Genomic DNA, 13,032 nt, shown 5'->3' on the forward strand with positions numbered 1-13,032 from the left:
TACTCCCATCCTTCGGTGCCTGGCGATGACATCATGCATCACCTGCATATGGAATTGGACAGGAGCGGTGTACAAGAACAATGACAAATGGGCACTTTTAGGACTCTCATTTTTCTTGTGAAACAATGATGTCCCAAAGTTTAATGAGCGTTCTTGGATGGGGAATTCTCCCCAGATGACTGGTCGGGAACTTATCGGTTTATAAATTTTATCTTGGTCTATTTTTATTTTCTGCATTTATGTTGTATCGAGCCAATGGAGTGTCCGGGCCATCCTTACGTCAGAACTCTACAGATTTCTTGATAATAGCATATCCTTCATATAATCCTGGAAATGAATATTACACTTACACATTTGAGCACTGTATGACTGTAATAGAGACAAAGTGTAGAGAATGGGTAAGTTGTTTTGCAATGCCCCCAAGTGTTATTATTGTTTATATGACGAACCAGTGTTGCACATATCAGGCAGATACAACAGTTGTTATTGTTATTTTAAGTCCAAAAGAACATTGTTATCTCCCGAAGAAACCACTGCATTGATCTGTAACATATGAGGCAAAACAGATTACCTGTGGCACTTTCTACAAGCTCGAAGTCTCGTGTGTGGCGCAGCAAGAAGGCCAGAGCTGGGACTCCACCAGCAGACCTCAAGGCACGCTTGTTGTCATCACTGCCAAAGACGAGATTCTTGAGGGCCCCGCAAGCACCACGCTGAACCTCCAGCTTCTCATGTTCAAGAAGATTTGACAGCACTGCCAAACCACCCAGGCGCCGTACCTGGTAATGAATAAGGAAGGAGGAAGAGGAGGATTTCAGGGTTGTTATTTTCATCTTGCTTTCGTAAATCCCTCAAAATATAGCATCTTCTGTCGTCACCCCATCCTCAAGTAGAGCTAAAACTTAAACTATGCTATTTGTACATCATTTGGACAATAAATAATACAATGACATCGTCTAATTAATCTCATATATGTAGTCTCGCACCATTTATAAAACAGTGCCTTCGGAAACTCTTCACACCCCTTGACTTTTGTCAGATTTTGTTGTGTTGCAGCCTGAATATAAAATGGAAATAATTTTAAAACATTTTTGTCACCGATCTACACAAAATACCCCATCATGACAAAGTGAAAACAAGTTTTTTATAAATTTTATAGACATTAATGAAAAAAATGAAAAGCTGAAATGTTTTGAGTGAATGATCTCCAACCAAGATGTTCTAGTTTTGTATTTTGTATTAATTTCTTGAAATTTGTACAATTTGTTCTTCACTTGGAAGTTGTGGGTTACGTTGCGTAAAAAAAAAAGGTCTGATTTAATGTAATTTAATTCCAGGCTACAAGGCAACAAAAGGTGAAATTTTTTAGAAATTAATGAAAAAAATGAAAAGCTGAAATGTTTTGAGTCAATAATCTCCAACCAAGATATTCTAGTTTTGTATTTTTCATTAATCTCCTGAAATTTGTACAATTTGTTCTTCACTTGAAAGTTTTGGGTTACGATGTGTTAAAAAAAAGTCTGATTTAATGTAATTTAATCCCAGGTGAGAAGGCAACAAAAGGTGAAAATTTTTTAGAAATTAATGAAAAAAATGAAAAGCTGAAATGTTTTGAGTCAATAATCTCCAACCAAGATATTCTAGTTTTGTATTTTTCATTAATTTCCTGAAATTTGTACAATTTGTTCTTCACTTGGAAGTTGTGGGTTACGATGTGTTAAAAAAAAAAAGAGTCTGATTTAATGTAATTTAATTCCAGGTGAGAAGGAAACAAAAGGTGAAAATTTTGAAAGGGGGTGTCGACTTTCTATAGGCACTGTATGTCGTTTAATATATAGTTTATCCCCCTCCGAATACAACCTAAAACCCTGTTTGCTTTAGCTATAGCTGCTTAGCACTGTGCTGCCTGCTTACCCTCTTACATCAACAACCACAGTTACTCACATATCGAGTAACACGATCCATTAAGAACAAAGGTGTTGGTTTTGTCTGTTTAATGTTCTCATCTCAACCAAACCCAAGGTTCAAAATCCCACATCTATATCACACACGGAACCTCAATGGAGGAGGAGGTCATGAGGCTCATCAAGGATGTGCAATCATGCCAACACTCATTTAGCAAAATAACAGATCACCAGTGGCACGAATACATATATTTTTTCATTGTTTACCGATGCCCTTGGTATAAACATTAAAGTACATGGGTGTCTGCTCATGTCTTTATCTTGCATCTGACTTGTGTTCAAGCTCCACCAGAAGCCTCAGATCAGTGTATAAAAAAAAAAACGAAAGAAAGAAGAAAAATCATTTTGACACGAGCACAGTTCTCTTTGAAAGGAGACCATTTCAATCTATTAGCAATGGAAATCAATTGTAGCTTTGCATGAGAGAACGAGGAAGTGCACTTTGTAGATTAAAACTGATTCTCATAAAAGCCTTGCTCGAGTCACAATGTAAAGAAGATTAAAATAAGTACAATTACATTTATAAGGTCCTCCAAGAAATTCGGATGCAACAAAAGGCCATTCAACCGATATCCCACCTTGTGTCACATCCTCAATGTAGCACTATGATACACAACAACAGTATAAAAAGAGCAGTCCATAACACAATCTCATAACAATGAGAGATACAAATACCAAGAGTTTTGTTTATCTTTCTATGGCAGATAAATACTGAAAGCATGTTGTAAGCACATGGAGCGTAGAAGTTTACCAACAATCAAATAATTTTTGCTGTACCCATCCATTTGCATGCATCTATTCCCTCTGTATTCAAATGTATGCAAACACATCATTGCTATTCCAGTCGTAATGTCTGTTTTCGTTGTCTCACACACAGTTCCGAAAGGATTGGATTTTAGGATTCCAAGGGCAGAGATACGATGACAAACTCCCCCACATCCTCTTCACACCCGTGTTTCCCGAAACCCACTCCAGGCTCCCCCACCCCTGCTCTGCATCCCAGATTACGTGCCCATCCACACCATGTCCATCCCCCTCCAAGCTTCCTCCGTGCCATACTCCCTCCCTGCTTCCTTTTAACCCCATCGCCTCCTTCCTTCCTTCAATCCCACACCTTCTTTACTTCCTTCACTCCCTACCGCCTCCTAGCTTCTTTCACTTCTCACGTCTTAATTGCTTCCCCTGCACTGATTCATGGCCCCTCTCTCCTCACCCTGTGTCCCGGCCCCTCTATGCTCACCTTGTGCCCCAGCCCCTCTCGGCTAACCCTGCGTCCCAACCCCTCACTGCTCACCCTGCCTCCCGCACCTCTATGCTCACCCTGTGTCCCGGCCCTCTCGTCTCATCCTGCCTCCCAGCCCCTATCTTCTCCCCTAGTGTCTGCTTCCTCTCCACTTCCCCGGCGTCGCGCTCCCTCTCAGGTTCCCCGGCGTCACGCTCCCTCTCCGCTTCCCCGGCATCGCGCCCCCTCTCTGCTTCCCCGGCCTCACGCCCCCCTCCGCTTCCCCGGAGTCGCGCCCCCTCTCCGCTTCCCCGGCATTGTGCTCACTCACCGCTTCCCCGGTGTCGCGCCCCCTCTCCGCTTCCCCGGCCTCGCGCTCCCTCTCTGCTTCCCCAGCGCCATGCTTTCTCTCCGCTTCCCTGGCGTTGCGCTCCCTCTCCGCTTCCCCGGCGTCGCACCCTCTCCGCTTCCCTGGCGTCGCGCTCCACCTCCGCTTCCCCAGAATCGCATTCCCCCTCCGCTTCCGTGGCATCATGCTTCTTCTCTGCTTCTGCAGCATCCTGCCTCCTCCAAGCTCACCCACGTCCCATTCCACATTTCCTGCCTCCCCCCACTTCATACTCCCCCACCCACTTCCCTCTCCCCCATCCCTGCCAACATCACTTCCTGCCCCACCCTAACTCAATGGACTTCCAACATCCGAGGTATTTTCTCCAATTTGACAGATCACCCCCATTCTGGTGGCTGAGTTGCAATAATGTTAAGAACTCCATTTTCTCCAATGGCCTGTTAAGAACTCCATTTTGTCAAGAACCCCACTGACAAGGGCAACTCTATTTACATCTCCCTCTCTGCCAACACGGACCATCTTCCAACCACCTTTCTTCACTCTCTCTTCCTCATATGCCGTGGTTTCAATTGTCACCATAGAAATTGGCTGGGTGTTGATACCTAATCTACCAGCCATGGCATTGCAGCAAAGGACTGACTTGTGTGACTCGATAGGTCTCACCCAATGTTAAACTTTCTGACCTATATTTCTCCCAGTGGCACGTCCTCCATTCTGGACTTGGTAATGACAAATTTCCCTGCAAATATCGGCTGTTCCTCTTCTGCTTCAATAGTTTAATCGTAGTAAAATTGCTTGTGAGGACCAACATCTCTGGCTATTGTCAGAGAGCTGCTTCAGCACCATCGAGTCTGGCATTTCAGCCAAGCCAACTGGTCTTTCATTTCAAAAATGGTTGATCATTTCCACTTCTCCTGATATTACTACTGCCTATGAATCCTTCCACACAAGCATATTTTCCCTTCTGTACGGATTTATACCATCTCATCTGCAGGTATATATCGAACAGCGACATATCATTTTGAGCACATCTCTCAATGGTGAGGAATCACTTTTAAAATTTTCTTAAATTCTCGTATCCGAATCCAAATCCGGATTTGCATCTTCATGAAAATCAAATCAAATCGTCCTCATCCAGTCAACCTGCCCACCAAGTTTCATCCAAATCCATCCATAACTTTTTGAGACATCGTGCTATATATTGTTTTTAGCCCCATCACTCAATGGCATATTCCACCATTGAGTCAAAGTAGACATCTCAATGTCTGTTATTAGAGAACCAGCTCAGTACCATCAAGTCTGGCATTTCACTCAGGCCAACTGGTAGCGTCTCCAAGCAGCCATCAAACTTCTAAACTGGTCTCCCATTTCGACTTTCTCCGACATCAACTCGTCCTGGGAATTCTTTCAAAGAATCTCTATCTCTATCTCTATCTCTATCTCTATCTCTATCTCTATCTCTATCTCTATCTCTATCTCTATCTCTATCTCTATCTCTATCTCTATCTCTCTCTCTCTCTCTCTCTCTCTCTCTCTCTCTCTCTCTCTCTCTCTCTCTCCTTCTCTCTCTCTCTCTCTCTCTCTCTCTCTCTCTCTCTCTCTCTCTCTCTCTCTCTCTCTCATGCACAGATTTATCCCCTCTCATCTTCAGTTGTCCTACCCTTCCTCCCACCCATGGTTCACTGAAGCTTGTGGCGAGGCAGTTGTCCTGAAATTCAATTAGTGGCAATCCAACTGAAGGCAATCCCAGTTCCTTCCACAAAGCTTGGATCAAGTGTGTGTCTACCCTTAGGAAAGCAGGAAACAATATCTTTCTAATCTCAAGTCTGAACTTTCAAAGCTGTCTCCCTCCTCCAAATCCTGGTGGTGTGCAGTTAAGTCTGTTTCTGCTCGATGTTCCTCATCCATCCCCTCCCTTACCTCAAATGGCTGCACAGCTGACACTGCACGTGAAAAGGCTGAATGCCTATACTCCGTGTTTGCTTGAAAATTTTGTGTCCGAAACGCATCGCCTTCTGTACCCACCTTACCCAGTTGCACCCAACTATCCCTGGACTCTTTGTCCTTTTCTCCTGACAAGGTGGAGAGCTTGCTGTCAAACCTCGACTCAGATTCTGCAACCGGTCCAGACGGCATCAGCCCACTTGTCCTAAAAACCTGTTCTGCTGCTCTTGCTCACCCTCTCTCTGTTCTATTCACCCTCTCATTTGCTCAAGGTCATCTGCCATCTGCTTGGAAATCAGCAAACATTACTGCCCCGCACAAAAAAGGTGAAAAACAGATCCCTGCAACTGCAGACCAATCAGCCTTTTCCCAATCATCAGCAAGGTTATGGAATTCATCATCGCTTCAGACATTAAATCCTTCCTCTTCTCCAATGGCTTGATTTTCGACCATCAATTTGGATTTAGACGAGGTCATTTAACACTGGATATGCTGTTTCTGCTCTCGCAACAATGGATGGAGATCCTCAATGCCAGACATGAAATCAGAGCCATCGCCCGAGACATATCGCGTGCCTTCAATCCGGTCTGGCACCCTGCCCTGCTCACCAAACTCTCTTCCTATGGTATCCAAGGCCACTTCTTCTCATGACTCACTGACTTCCTCCACTCCTGTATTCAGCATATAGCTCTAAATGTGATCCTCTCATCTCCTCTCCCTACCAAGGCTGGAGTGCCCCAATGTAGTGTCTTGGGCCTAGTTTTGTTCCTAATCTTTATCAATTATCTTCCTGATTCCCTGAAGAATCCTGCCTATCTCTTTGGTGATGATTCCACCATCTGCCAGTATTTTATCATCCTTCAGAAAGGCAGGCGACAGCCTCTTCCCTCTCTGCAGACTTTGATACAATCAGGAACTGGTCCAACACTTGGGATATGTCTTTCAACCCTGACAGTTTCCACACACTCATCTCACCTCTCCGAAAGGACTGTGTAGCAAACCCTCCCATCTACTTTCTTTCAAAAATAAAAATAAAAACAATTGAAGAGGTTAAGTCACTCAAACATTTGTGGCTCACCATCAGCCCTGACCTTTCTTGGGCATCCAAAGCCAGCCTGCGACTGAGCATCCATCGTCTGGCCGGGGGAAAACCTGGCCAGTCTGAACTTTTGACAACCTACAAAGGCCATCATTCAAAGCTTGATGGAGTACTGCTCTCCACTTTGGGCTGGCACCCCTGCCTCACACCTTCACACTCTTGATGCCAAGGAAAGCCAGGCCCTCAAAATCATCAGGATTTCCCACGGCGAAGCTGAGTGTATAGTCTGGTAGTAGTAGTAATGTTTTTATTCAACCGAATATAAACAAACATAGAGAAAAAAGAAATGGCTGCAAAAATAGTGCATCATAATATAATTAAATTGTGTACTAATTATCATGCAGATAAAAAGGACATGATAACAAGGGACAGATGAATTCACAAACGGACTTGATCATTGCAAACCAAAAAGGCAAAACCATCCCCATTGAACACAAGAACAATTCAGGAAGAAAGTGCAGTAGAACGTCCTGTTTCCTGCGCATACTGAGGAATGACAAGTGCTGGACACGAGAAGAAATGCAAACAAATTACATTGTAAAATATCATGACCATAAGGCAGGATGGACACACCATCGGAGGGCGAATACAACAAAAAGCAAGGATTAGAGAATATGCGCAATAGCACATCGCTCGGTGGAAACAGAGATGAGGTAAACGTGAGAAAGGGGGAAACCAGGGTTTAAGAAGGGTAAAGGAAAACTCAGCCTGGGAGCCAGGCTATATGAGGTTCAAAAAAAATAGTTAAAAAGTGTGAGCGACCTGAGACCAAAAGGTAGGGACGGGTGTTGTCATGAAAAACTGGAAGGGCACTTGGTACAGTGCATACCTCCACCAGGCTGATTTTGTTTGCGTTGTGTATCCCACCGATAGGCCGGATCTGGATTTAGACCTGAACTGGAATTAAATTGGCTTGATCTTGTCACCTAAGCAACTCATCCACCAAGTTTCATGCGAATCTGTCCACAACTTTTTGAGATATCGTGCTATATGTCGTTTTTGGCCCAATCCCTCAATGGCGATGAACCACTTAAAAAAAAATTACGTATCTTCACCAAAATCTAATCATTTCGTCCTTGTCACATACCCAAGCTCTCCAACAAATTCTGTTCGAATCTGTCCATGACTTTTCGAGATATTTTGTTCACAAACAAACAAACAAATATCCAGACGTGGGTGAAAACAAGCTCCATCCACCTTCGGTTGCGGAGGTAATTAATGGAAAACATAAAAAGAGGACAGCAGCTAAATTGTATATCAAATCAATAAAAATCATCAAAAACAACAGTATGTCAATAAAAAGATATACATGCAATTACTTTCTACCTTAAAAATCTTCGAAGAGGACGTCATGAAAAAAACAAAAACAAAGAACAGTCCTGTTACTTTCGAATTGCAGACCATTCTCTCACCTGTGGTACCAATTTCCCCAGTCTGTTCAGTTCCATTCTTCTCTCTGGAGCTTCAAGACAGCTGTTCACCACAACCTCAGGTCATCCTTCTTCTATACCCATGATCTTTTCCAGCCTAAATGACCTCGTTCCCAAGCATTCCTTTTTCAAGCTCAACATGATTTCTCCCCCCCATCTCCCTCACCTCTTTTTGTTTGTTAGTTGTCTGTTGATTTGTTGCCTTTATACTTCATCCCCTCCTTCCCCTTCCTCTTCCTGCTGTGTTTCATTCAGCTCGTGTGCGGTTTTGTTCCCCCAACACGTCTTTCTCCCCTTCCCCCTTGATCTCAGTCTCACACGATGTTGTTGGTGGATCTCCCTTTCCATTTTGTTCCCTTATATTCTGTTCTAGCTCTTCCCACGAGCTTTGATCATGTATACAAACAAAAAAACCTATTTTTAAGAAGCAAATACGACACATTATGCAGATACAGGTCAAAAGTCTTACATTGCAGGATGAAAACATTAATTTTGTAAAATCATTTTTGCTGATGCACGGATTGATTACATGAACACAGTCTTCATATGCAACAGGAAGAAAGAAACAACCGGGTGCTCAAATGTTTGCCATGAGGGATTTTGCTTTTTTCTCGCTTCCATAAAACAAGCAAGTCGTTGGCTTGTATTGATTTATCATATTCAAAGGTCAATAGCTGATTAGCAAATACAGACTGCTCCAATCTGAGTGGAGGTCATTTCAAGGGCAGTGTTCAAGGTGGCAAAGATATAATGATGTTCAAAGGTTCTGAGAGATGTGACACCACAAACAAGGCTAGCAGGATGGCCGAGAGGTACGTGCACTCGCCTCTGAGCCTGGGTTCAAATCTCTGTCCAGCTATCCAGCTACAAACTGACATCCAGGTGTCTCACACGCAGGGTTCATCAATGTGTGCGCCGCCACTTGTATCTCGTATGCAAGTCATCTTGGCGTCCCTTCTGCCAGTATGAGGTGGCTGGGCATCAAATATACCGCCATGTCCTTTGTGAAGAGTAGGCAAGCTAACACCGGCATCCTGAACAAATTGCAAATTGCTCCCCGAACCTAAGGAGTGCATTGCATCAGCAGCACGACTCCGCGACCCCACAGCCTTGTGCTGCATACGAAATAAGAAGTAGACATCTGAGACGGATGGAATTGTTGACGCCGTTTATTTACATTGAAGAGTGCTTTGTTAGTAGATAAGCTAACATGTTGACAACTGTTATTTTTTTCCAAATGCTTATGCCAGTATTTGCAAAACTACCATCAACCGAGTGCTCAAATTCCTTTGTGGTTTTAAAAGGGAAAGATTTATTCAGGAAAATCTGAAAGTGATGTGAAGAGCATACTAAATTGTAACAAAGCTTATTCAAAAGAGACTGTAATTGAGAGAATGAAACACGAAATTTTCATTTCGGAACAAAAGCACTTTTGGCCTTAAAATTAAAAAGAAAACCACATTTTAGACCAACAACCGAATTTACTTTGCAAACGAATGCCAACCGAAGTACATGATTCATTATAGTTTAATGAGTTTCACGAACAACAAGTGCTATCAATTAACACGACGACGTTTGATTACCTCGTGTTATTGTGGAAACTCAATTTTTACACAAATACAAAATGCTTAGGTCCTTGATTGTGGAGGTGGATGGGAAAATTTAATAGGGAAGAAAGCATTGTGTTGGAGTTGCTTGGTCCGTGGACGTGTAGGAAGTATCTCGATGCGAATAAGTAGGGAACCTGTGAGCTTAAGTGTTACGTGTCACCGCACGAGGGGTGGTGCGGTGTTAATTAACCGAGGGAGTATGAATAAGTTCCCCAGTATGGGATTCCCCTCTGTAATTTTTCCCTATATTTTTATATTTCAAGCTAGGGAATAAAGGTGGGAAACACGTCCCTGAAATGAGCAAACGTGCTAGCGGGCAGAAAGCCCCGCCTTCAAAGGATGACAACAAGCGAAGTCACACCCCCGAGGGACGATTGATAGCTGTGACGCCAGAAGCTGGCCGAGCAGGAATAAGGACACCAGGACGCCAGAAGCTGGCCCCGTCTTCCTGGGTTGGGTGCGAGCAGGCCATGTCCTGGAGGCGGAGGATAAACAGGACAGAGGAGAGAAGGAATTCAGAGTTGGCTTGCGCATTTTGGGAGAGCCGATGTGACGCCAGAAGCTGGCCGAGCAGGAATAAGCCCCGTCTTCCCGGGTTGGGTGCGAGCGGGCCATGCCCCGGAGGCGGAGGATAAACAGGACAGAGGAGAGAAGGAGTTCAGAGTTGGCTTGCGCATTTTGGGAGAGCCGTGAAAAAGGGTGGCTTGCGCGCTTTTGGTGGAGAGCCGTGATCAGTAGACTGGACATTTTGAGAGGACTCAGTAGGCTTGTGCATTTTGTGGAGAGCCATGATCAGAGTGGAGTCACGAGGTACATTGTTTGGATAAGTGAGGGTGGAGGTTGAGCGCACACCGAGGACGATAACGGGGCCATTAATTTTGTGTTGAGGCGATTTGGCTCGTGTGGTGAAGTCTGACGCTGGCCTTTTGCTCTTGGTCGGGCTGGTGTGGATGATTGGAGCACACGAAGCCATTACACTGGGGCTTTGAGCCTTGACGTGGATTGCCGCTCACGGATTGCCTGGTGTGTGTTTGTCCCACTACGAGTGAAGCGCCATTTGCACACACCCGCACGTGTGGATAGGAGCGCCTTGATTCCAGTTCCACAAGGATCAGCTCTGGGCCAAGATAAGTAAAGGAATAGTTAAAAGGGAAGGTTTTTCTTTTTCATTTTGTGTTCCCTTTGTCTGTATACGAGTCTGTGTGAGAGGCACCTCGACTGTAGGATTTATTTACTTCATTATTCTCATTACCTTTTGAATTATTTTCCGTTGTAAATATTCATATATTTTCATTAAATGTATTCCTTTTAAGAAACTGCAGCCATGTGCTGTCTTGGTGCAGCGCCCGTGTGCTGTGCTCCGCCTGGGTGGATCGTCTCTCCGCCATTACGCCCCGTTACCGCGCACGCATTAATCTTCGAGTGTCGGTTGTAGCCTTCAAGGGAGAAGCTTTGCCATCTGTCCAGGTAGGGTTTAAACCCCCCCTCCCCCACCCCGGAGATGGCAATACCAACAACTGTATGTACTTTGCAAATTAATGCCAACTGAAGTACACGATTCATTACAATTTAATAATTTTCACGAACAATTAGTGCTGTCAATTAACGCACCAACGTTTGATCACCTCATGTTAATGTGGAAACTCAAGTTTTGCACAAATGCAAAATGTTTAAGTATGTGGAAGACCCTGGGCAGTCTCGGAGTGTGGAAGCACCTGGGCAGTCTCGGAGTGTGGAAGCACCTGGGCAGTCTCGGAGTGTGGAAGCACCTGGGCAGTCTCGGAGTGTGGAAGCACCTGGGCAGTCTCGGAGTGTGGAAGCACCTGGGCAGTCTCAGAGTGTGGAAGACCCTGGGCAGTTGAGGACTGTGGAAGCACCTGGGCAGTTGAGGACTGTGGAAGCACCTGGGCAGTTGAGGACTGTGGAAGCACCTGGGCAATTGAGGACTGTGGAAGCACCTGGGAAGTTCAGGACTGTGGAAGCCCCTGGGCAGTTTAGGACTGTGGAGGCCCCCAGGCAGTTTCGGACTGTGGAGCTCCCCAGGCAGTTTAGGACTGTGGAGGTCCCCGGGCAGTTGAGGACTGTGGAGGTCCCCAGGCAGTTTAGGACTGTGGAGGCCCCTGGGCAGGTTAGGACCGTGGAGGCCCCCAAGCAGTTTAGAACCATGGAGGTCCCCGGGCAGTTGAGGACTGTGGAGGCCCCCAGGCAGTTTAGGACTGTGGAGGCCCCCAAGCAGTTTAGGACCGTGGAGGCCCCAAGGCAGTTTAGGACCGTGGAGGTCACTGGGCAGTTTAGTACCGTGGAGGCCCCTGGGCAGTTTAGTACCGTGGAGGCCCCTGGGCAGTTTAGTACCGTGGAGGCCCCTGGGCAGTTTAGTACCATGGAGGCCCCTGGGCAGTTTAGTACCGTGGAGGTCCCTGGGCAGTTTAGTACCGCGGAGGCCCCTGGGCATTTAGGACTGTGGAGGCCCCTGGGAAGTTTGGGACTGTGGAGACCCCTGGGCATTTTCCGAAGATATGGATCGATTCAGAGTATATACTGTGGATAGTACAATGGATAGATTCAGAGTATATACTGTGGATAGTACAATGGATAGATTTCCGAGTATAGATTTCCATATCGTGAAGACCCCTTGGAAACCGCAAAGGCTGCCCTGCCGTAAATCTGGTGCTGATGTTTTGTGTAAAAGAGAGTCTTCTTTTTATCATGATTATTTCAAACTTCACTTGAATGATGGCTACTTACTGAATGTCAGTCAGCAAGACATCTGTCACGACGACGATGATGACAACAACAACAACAACAACAACAACAACAACAACAACAACTAGAACGAGAAAGGCACTTGGTCGAGCACCATGCAATGCCTGATCCTGCAGAACATTTTAACTCAATCACTGAATGGTGAAGAATCACAAAGAAAATCCTCGGATCCGGATCCGGATTCAGATTTTCACCAAAATTGAATCAATACTTCCTTGTACAGACCCAATCTGTCCACCAAGTTTTGTCTGAATCCGTCCACAACTTTTTCAGATATCATGCTGTATATTGGTTTTATTCCTGTCACTCAATGAGGAAGAATCAATTAAATAATATTTGTAACCTGAGCTGGATCCAGATCCGGATCTTCACCAAAATCTAATCAGTTTGTCAATGCAACACACCCAACCTTCCCACCAAATTTCATCCGAATCTGTCCACAGCTTTTTGAGATATCCTGCACACAAACAAAAAAAGATGTCCTGCACAGCACGATACTGCACTTACAAAATCCATTAAACAAATTAGAGCTTAAAAATAATTGGTGGTTAAATTCAATGACCAAATATGCAACTCCGCTTCAAATTTCAAGTCAATCAGATGAAAATTAACAATTTTACAAATTTGGCCAATGTCAACATTTTTGCCTAT

The 13,032-nt window shown here is 44.8% G+C and overlaps 1 protein-coding gene across 16 annotated transcripts in view; it reads right to left on the reverse strand.

Annotated features, from left to right (window-relative positions):
• LOC147029380 (catenin delta-2-like) overlaps positions 1–13,032 on the reverse strand; it is a 474,794-nt gene that overhangs the window by 258,955 nt on the left and 202,807 nt on the right. For all 16 annotated transcript variants that reach the window (XR_015055882.1, XM_085872400.1, XM_085872407.1 and 13 more), the window contains one exon: positions 572–779. Coding sequence is in view for 15 of the 16 variants with exons in the window: in XM_085872400.1 (XP_085728526.1) it covers positions 572–779 (208 nt within the window). In the remaining variant the exon portion in view is untranslated. The remainder of the gene's footprint in view (positions 1–571; positions 780–13,032) is intronic.

Source organism: Eptatretus burgeri, chromosome 3 (genome assembly GCF_056783735.1).
Source record: "Eptatretus burgeri isolate ZD-2024b chromosome 3, Ebu_testis_v1, whole genome shotgun sequence".
In the NCBI taxonomy this organism is placed as follows: Eukaryota; Metazoa; Chordata; class Myxini; order Myxiniformes; family Myxinidae; genus Eptatretus; species Eptatretus burgeri.